The sequence below is a fragment of the Sardina pilchardus genome, chromosome 16 (assembly GCF_963854185.1).
Source record: "Sardina pilchardus chromosome 16, fSarPil1.1, whole genome shotgun sequence".
In the NCBI taxonomy this organism is placed as follows: domain Eukaryota; kingdom Metazoa; phylum Chordata; class Actinopteri; order Clupeiformes; family Clupeidae; genus Sardina; species Sardina pilchardus.
Genome location: NC_085009.1, coordinates 7,394,344 through 7,401,843, shown reverse-complemented (window position 1 = coordinate 7,401,843; position 7,500 = coordinate 7,394,344). Strand labels below are relative to the sequence as shown.

At 49.4% G+C, this 7,500-nt stretch overlaps 1 protein-coding gene across 1 annotated transcript in view; it reads right to left on the bottom strand.

Annotated features, from left to right (window-relative positions):
* LOC134060169 (tetratricopeptide repeat protein 28-like) overlaps nt 1-7,500 on the bottom strand; it is a 164,269-nt gene that overhangs the window by 10,355 nt on the left and 146,414 nt on the right. The window contains exons 13-15 of the mRNA XM_062516788.1: nt 4,442-4,567; nt 1,738-1,882; nt 561-740 (exon numbers count right to left, since the gene is read on the bottom strand). Coding sequence (XP_062372772.1) covers nt 561-740; nt 1,738-1,882; nt 4,442-4,567 — 451 coding nt within the window. The remainder of the gene's footprint in view (nt 1-560; nt 741-1,737; nt 1,883-4,441; nt 4,568-7,500) is intronic.

Sequence of the window (7,500 nt, the reverse complement as noted above, 5' to 3'; positions counted from 1 at the left end):
ATAGTATTGTATTCTGCTGCTGGCATGTGATCACTGTAATATGCATCCTATGGGTTGTAATATTACCATACATTTGGCTGACTGGACTGGATTGGACTCATAACATGGTAAACAGTTTAAGCTTTTTAAAGTTAACAGTCAAGTGTCAGTTATAGTCAGATGGTAAGTCTAGGATCAGCAAGACTAGTTGTCTTAATCAACTTGTATTAGTGAACACATGAAAATAACCACAGTAGTGCTATGATATGTTGTCTGAAGAGCTGGGTCTTCATAAGTTTTCATGCACTGTAATATCGATGCATTGTAATATCCCCCATATGCCTTAGGGGCAGTTGAAGGTGCATGAATCCCTCTGAAGTATGCATGGATATGGAGTTCACATGACTCCCATCCATAAAAAGACAGGATCACGCTATTCATCAGAGGTCACATTCATGTTTTTTCATCACGTTCAGGTATCATTTCTCTCTCTCTCTGTCTCCAACGACCCCACGCGACACTGTCATTTCCCAGGAGTGCACCGAGGCGAGGCGAGGCAGGGGCGGGGCGGTGGCGGTCACCTTGGAGACGGCGCCCAGGGAGCGTATGGAGGGCACGGCGATGAGGCTGAAGCGCTCGTACAGGTACTCGTTGGACGAGCTGCCCTTGAGCAGGGCGAACGGGATCAGGTAGAGCTCGCCCTCCAGCACCAGCACCAGCTGACGGTGCCGCCCCACAGGCCCACTGGAGTGCATCAGGCCCTGGGGTGGAGAGAGGGAGGAGAGGGGGGGGAGAGAGGGGGAGAGGTGGAGGAGAGGGGGGGTGGAGGTGGAGAAATAGGAGAGAGAGAGAAAATTAATATACTATGACCTGGTGACCATGCAGGCAAACTACAGTGGGACTTGGAAACTGTGTTTAGGATTGAGAATAGTGGGTCCATTATGCAAGTTCTCTATTCTGAGCTCGATTGAGTATAGTGGGTAGCAGACAAATGAGTAGCTAGATAATAGGCAAATATGTACAGTTATATAATTATGCCTGTCATTATAATATGACAGGCATAATTCACAGAATAATACACTATAGAATATATGCATCATGTACTTCTCATAGGCACCTCATAGGCACACATGGTTAAGGTTGTGTGAGTTGGTGAAATTCAGCACACCGTCGCCCCCTTGTGGTTATGAGTGCACTTTGTTTTCTCTTACAGGGTGTGTCTAAAACGGAACAGCGAGGTGAGCGCAGCCCTGACAATCATGCTCGGATGAAGGGCGCCTCCCGAGTCCAATATGCAGACCGCTACAGAGCGGAGGAGTGGAGGCCCAGGGCCCCGGGCAGTACAAAGACACGTCAGAACAAAGGCCTCGGTCGGCCCCGACTCATTTCTCTGATTAACTACACACCGAGCATGTCCAAACGCCTGCACAGGAGATGGATTAGACCTGTACACGTTACAAAGGCAATCACTTGCATTGTGCGGTATTCTCTGATAAGAATGTGAGAGAGTAACAGTGTTCACTGTGGAACACAAAAGGTGTGAGTGTGTGTGTGTGCGTGTGTGCGTGTGAGTGTGCATGTGAGTGTGTGCGTGCATGCGAGTGTGTGCGTGTGTGTGCGTGCCATCATGGTGGTATGCAAGAAAGTGTACAGTGGGTGATTCTGTATGTTTGTACATAGCGAATACTGAGAGGGAGAAAGTCTGAGAGGTGTGTGTGTGTGTCTCTCTGCGTGTGTGTGTGCGTGTGCTCTGCTCACCCCCTCCATGGGCGCGATGAGCAGGTCGTAGAGCGTGCGGAGCGGGGGCTTGTTGAGGGAGCTTGGCCGGTGGGACAGGGAGGACGTGCCGTCCTTCACCGGAGACATGGGGTTACTGAAGAGACTGGTCATGCTCTGGCAGCTCCTACAGAGAGAAAGAAGGGAAGATAGAGAGAAAGAGAGAGAGAGGGGGGGAGGGGGGGGGGGGGGGAGAGAGAGGGTGGGGGGGGGGGGGTGGAGATGGAGAGAGAAAGACTACTTGAGGATCCCATTATGATAAATAGATTGTGTAACAACTGGAATAACATCAAAATATATAGGACAAACAACCCATATCCAAACACTTTTTAAGAATGGGCCCAAATACATATTAAAATAGTTTAGAGAAAAAGCCATCCATAATTAGAAACATTCTTCAAAGCGAGATCCACTGGACGTCTGGACTGGGCTTGTAACATCCTACAAGGGATTTCACAATGCTTCCTGCTCTGATTTAGCCAAAACCAAAGTTATTTCAGTTGCTGGGAGTAGCTTCCTGACATCTGGAATTTCAGACTAATTAAGACTATCTCCCGGATAAAACTGACCCCAATCACAGCCTACGGATCGGATGGCATTGCGTGACACGGTCTGGCAGTTTTGCAAACCTTGTTTGACCTTTAGGCACACACATTACACGTTGCAACATGTTTTTTTTTAGCACTTGTTTTTTTTTACAGTAGTGATTATAGCAGTTTTAAATGTGGTGTTTACAATGCCACAGAGAGACCAACTGCCACACCTTTTAGTCATATCTAAATTCGACACACCTCTTTTAGAGGTGCTACGTTCAATCTAAACAAATGATTATTCTATACCCTTTTGATATCAGATGTGTTCATTCACAGTGGCACTGTGACATGTGCAAGGGTTATGACTTTGTCAGTGTAAAATGGTTAATAAGGGTGGAACAGGAGCTGATGTAATGATCGGGGGGGAACTCAGGAGTCTCAGCAGCAGGGAGAGAGAGAGAGAGAGAGAGAGAGAGAGAGAGAGAGAGAGAGAGAGAGAGAGAGAGAGAGAGAGAGAGAGAGAGAGAGAGAGAGAGAGAGAGAGAGAGAGCTGCAGCTGAAACCCAACATCATTTAATATTTACACCCACTAATTGGCCGGCGTTCTGTTCCAGCGTGCTCCTCCGTGCCCGGCCCTCACCCCCCCGCCTGGTGCCCGACGCCACAGATCAAATGCCCGCTCTACGCTGATGACCTGCTTCTGCTGTCCCTCTCTACACGAAGGGGATTACCGCAGCGCGCCGGGATGATGGGTTCGCTATACAGTGCCAGATCAGGGCTCGGGGAGCACAGCACTGTAGCAGACCCAGGTCATAAAAAAAACTACGCAAAAACGCAAAAACAACGCTAGACTCTCTGATATCTTTACAGGACGTGGTATGTGTTCATTTATCCGAGCGAATCTAACCCGAACAGTCCAAATAGTGTAATAATTTAATAAGAATGACACACATAGAACAGACAATAAGAAAGATGGGGGAAGGATGAGAGAGAGAGTGAGATGAGAGATGGGACTCGACGTGACTCAATTCGCAATTCATTTGGAAGGCAAACACACAAAAACCAGAGGAGAACAGAATTTCTGATTCTCCGCAAAAAAAGTTCTTCTTCTTCTTCTTCTCGTCGAGACTTTTTTCTGACAGCGGAGAGGAGCAGTGTAAAAAGCAAACAGCACAATACAGCCGAGGCCGCGGAGACAGAGAGAGAGAGAGGGAGGGAGCCGCCGAGACATGATGAAAGCATGTGAAATGAGAGAGAAAGACTTAAATTGCGGATGAGTGCAGGCAGAATAAGGGAGCTGGGGAGGTGGAGGAGGAGGAGGTGGAGGAGGAGGAGGTGGTGGTGGTGGTGGTGGTGCTGCGCCTTTCTCCTGTGGTCTATGGAGAGATAGCCCAGAGTTTTATCACAATTGGGAAGAATGGAGGGATTATCACTGCTGAAGCCCATTACCGAGGCTTAATGAGACCCAAACTCAATTACAGAGAGAATTACCCTGCTCTTCAAAGGCTGACTGTTCACACACACACACACACACACACACACACATGTGCGCATACACACGCACACGCACGAGCACATACACACATACACACACACATACACACGTACGTATGCATGTACACACACACACATACATACATACTCTCTCTCTCCGTCTCTCCCTTACATACACACACACACACACATACACATACGCATGTGTATGTAGGTGTGTGTATGCACAGTATAGCATTCACACACATGTGCGGGCACACGCACATACACACACACACACACACACTGGTGTACGCACACACACACACACACGCATACAGACACACACACAAACACTCACATGTGTGTCAACACAGAACCAATCTCTCTCTCTCACACACACACACACATATTATTGATCGGCAGGAGGTAAAATTGAACTTCATGGTTCAGTTGGGTGTGAGGTGACCTTTGCAAATCGCGGGTGGTAACCTGAGAAACATAAACACAGCTCTATACATGAAGAGGCATGGCCTGAATGCCTGAGTGAGTTTGTGAGTGTGTGTGCCTGTGAGTGTGTGTGTGTGTGTTCGAGGTAAAGGGGTGGGCGTCGAACGGCGTGTGAGGCGATGACCGCTCGCGTGGACAGAGCGCGCGCGGCGGGTGGGCCCGGCCCTGACCTGTTGAAGAGGTTGTTCCTGGACACCATGCGGAGGAAGCCCGTGTTCAGCTTGTTGTTGAGCTCCTCAAACTGCTGATCCAACAGATCCCCCGCCTCACTCTCCGTCTCGCTGCCAGAACAGCCTCTGCAGGGATGGAGAGAGGAGAGAGAGAGAGAGAGAGAGGGAGGGAGAGAGAGAGAGAGAGAGGGAGGGAGAGAGAGAGAGAGAGAGAGAGAGAGAGAGAGAGAGAGAGAGAGAGAGAGAGAGAGAGAGAGAGAGAGAGAGAGAGAGAGAGAGAGAGAGGAGGGAGGGAGAGAGGGATGGAGAGGAGGAGTGTAGAAGAAGGAAGGGGAAAGGAGAAAGGGAGTGAAAGAGAGAAAGAATGAGAGAGGGATGGAAGGTAAAAAGAAGCATGATTATTCATAACACGATCATTATTTGTCATATTTTTCCCATGTAGCGCAAATTGAACAGGCCTATTCTCTGTCAAGCATAGCATGTTTCATTTAGTGACAGCAGTAACTTTGAAAGGCTTGGGAGGAAATTAGTTCCAGAGAGTGAACAGAGGAAGAGCTGGGTGGGGTGGGGTGGGGTGGGGGGCGCAAGGGATCTCTAAGCCTTACCAGTTACAACACACACACACACACACACACACACACTCACAAACACACACACACACACACACACACATCAATGTGCACACACTGACTCAAGCAAATACACACTCACTGTATTGATGCATGTGTGAGTATGCAGAGTCATACACCAAGAGTATACTCAAGGGGCATAGCTAAACTGTAAATCAGCCACACAGACACTTTTACACACACGCAGAGTCTCCTTTTCACTCTGGACACATTGTTTTCCCCACATACTTCTCCCTCTCTCACTCCCTCTCCCTCTCTCCCTCTCTCTTTCCCTCTCTCTCTCTCTCTCTGGACAGGCTCTGTATAAAGCCCTTTCCTTTCACACACTGGCGAGTCCTGATCCAGTCAGCAGGGTGTCCCCCCTCTTCATATCCACTATCTGCAGCACTCCATCACACACTAGACACTCACTCACCGCAGGAGAATCACACACTCATTGAACCCCTACTGCCCCCACCTCCTCTTCCACCCCTCCTTCCTTCCTTCCCTCCCTCCCTCCCTCCCTCCCTCCCTCCCTCCGTTCCTCTCTTCCCCCTGTACTTTTTTTTGATCCTCCACTCTCCCTCTCCAACTCTACTACTAGCCGAGTTTCCAGGCCAATTTTGTCAAACCATGGGAACCCGACCTCCTTCGCTCTCTCTCTCTCTATCCCTCTCTCTCTCCCTCCCTCCCTCCCTCATCTCTCCCTCTTTGAATACGTTTTTTTTTTACTAGGCCTCGTCTAATTCCACTGGATCTTCAAATTCAACCCTCCACCCCCCACCCTCCACCCTCCTCCACCCCGAATCATTCAGCACCATCACAGGCCTCCTCAGCTCCACTTGAAAGGCTACTGACGCAACGCTACTGAGACCAGGAAGCCCAGAGTCTCTCGCTCTCTCTCTCTCGAGTGGCCGCGGCTATCATCTCAATGGCTGATGTATTTAAGTGCTGTTACTGTAACGTCTCATCACTGAAGCGCGGTGAGAGGGGGGGGGCTTGGGTCAGGATAAACAAACTGACACCGCCATTTTTACAGCCGCACGCTGCGTGGGCGTTTGTATGTCATCGATCCGAGTGGGTAAATGCACTCTGTAGCGAAGGAGGCTTTTTTTATTTTTGCGTTTTTTCATTTTCGTGTTTTCGCGTCTGTCTCACAGTGACGTGGAGATGTGCATACTTAGGCAGTCTGGGTGGCAATTATGATGCGTTTTATTTTTTTGCTTCCATTTTTCTCCATTATTTATTTCCGTTTTTTTTTGTTTTAATGAGGCCATTCAAATTTCAGAATCGAAAAGCGCATCGGATGGTCGCGGCTGCTTCGACTTTAATGAGAGCAGGCGACACTGGGAGGCAAACGCTGTGGTGGGATCCAGATGAAAGCCCCCAGAAATAAGAGCCCTGGTGTGTGTGTGTGTGTGTGTGTGTGTGTGTGTGTGTGTGTGTGTGTGTGTGAGTGCAAGTGTGGACGCGTACACACATACGGCTGCTCGTCTGTGTTTGCACACTCATGATTGTAAGTGTGCGTAATATTTTGCAGTCATTACTGAGATGCGGTTAGCCCCTCATCCATTTCAAACGAAGTTCAGAGAGAGTGTCTGAAGGAGCGTGGGGGAGAGAGAGAGAGAGAGAGGGAGAGAGAGAAAGAAGAATGAGACAGAAAGAGAGAAAGAGAGAGAGAAGGAGAGAAAAGGAGAAAGAGAGAGAGAGAGAGAGAGAAAAGAGAAAAGAGAGAGAGAAAAGAGAAAAGAGAGCGACCAAAAGCCTCGCGTTCGAGCAGCCCCCCGTGTGAAAAGCTGACTTTGGCATACGTAAGATCTCCGAGCCGCGCTCGAGTGCCGAGCGGTAAAGCAACCACAGCGCAAGCTCCACACGCCTAATTTGCACCAACGGCGGTGGTGCGGGGAGACCGGCGGGCCTCACGCCAGACTGGCACTCCATTGGCCAAGGTAGCGCTGCGGTCTGCAGCCCGAGGGCCGGCGGATCAGATGGGCCCGTGATGCCGGGAACAGCCCCTGACCGCGGCCCCTGGCTAGCCGAGAGCGTTGATGTCAGAGCATCACGGCTCAGAGGCTTGCAGCGGTGTTGGTGCAACTGAAGACATTTAAATGAGCTGCCGCTGCTGTCTGTCAAGGGGATGTATGTGTGAGCATATGGATTTGTTTATCAGCACCTCTGTTGGTGCATTTTACAGTCTGTGAACCTATTCAGCTAGCAGTCTTAAACATGATCTATTCTTTCAGCCATCATTCCTCCCTGCCATCCATCCAACCATAATTTGAATTCCTACAACAACAACAACATCATCAAGATCAACAACAATAACAACAAGCTTTCTGAAGGCACTCAAAGTGCTTAGCAGTGAAGCTAGAATCTCACTAACCACCACTGATGTGTAGCACCCAACTGGGTGATGCACCGCAGCCATCATGAGACAGAACGTTCACTACA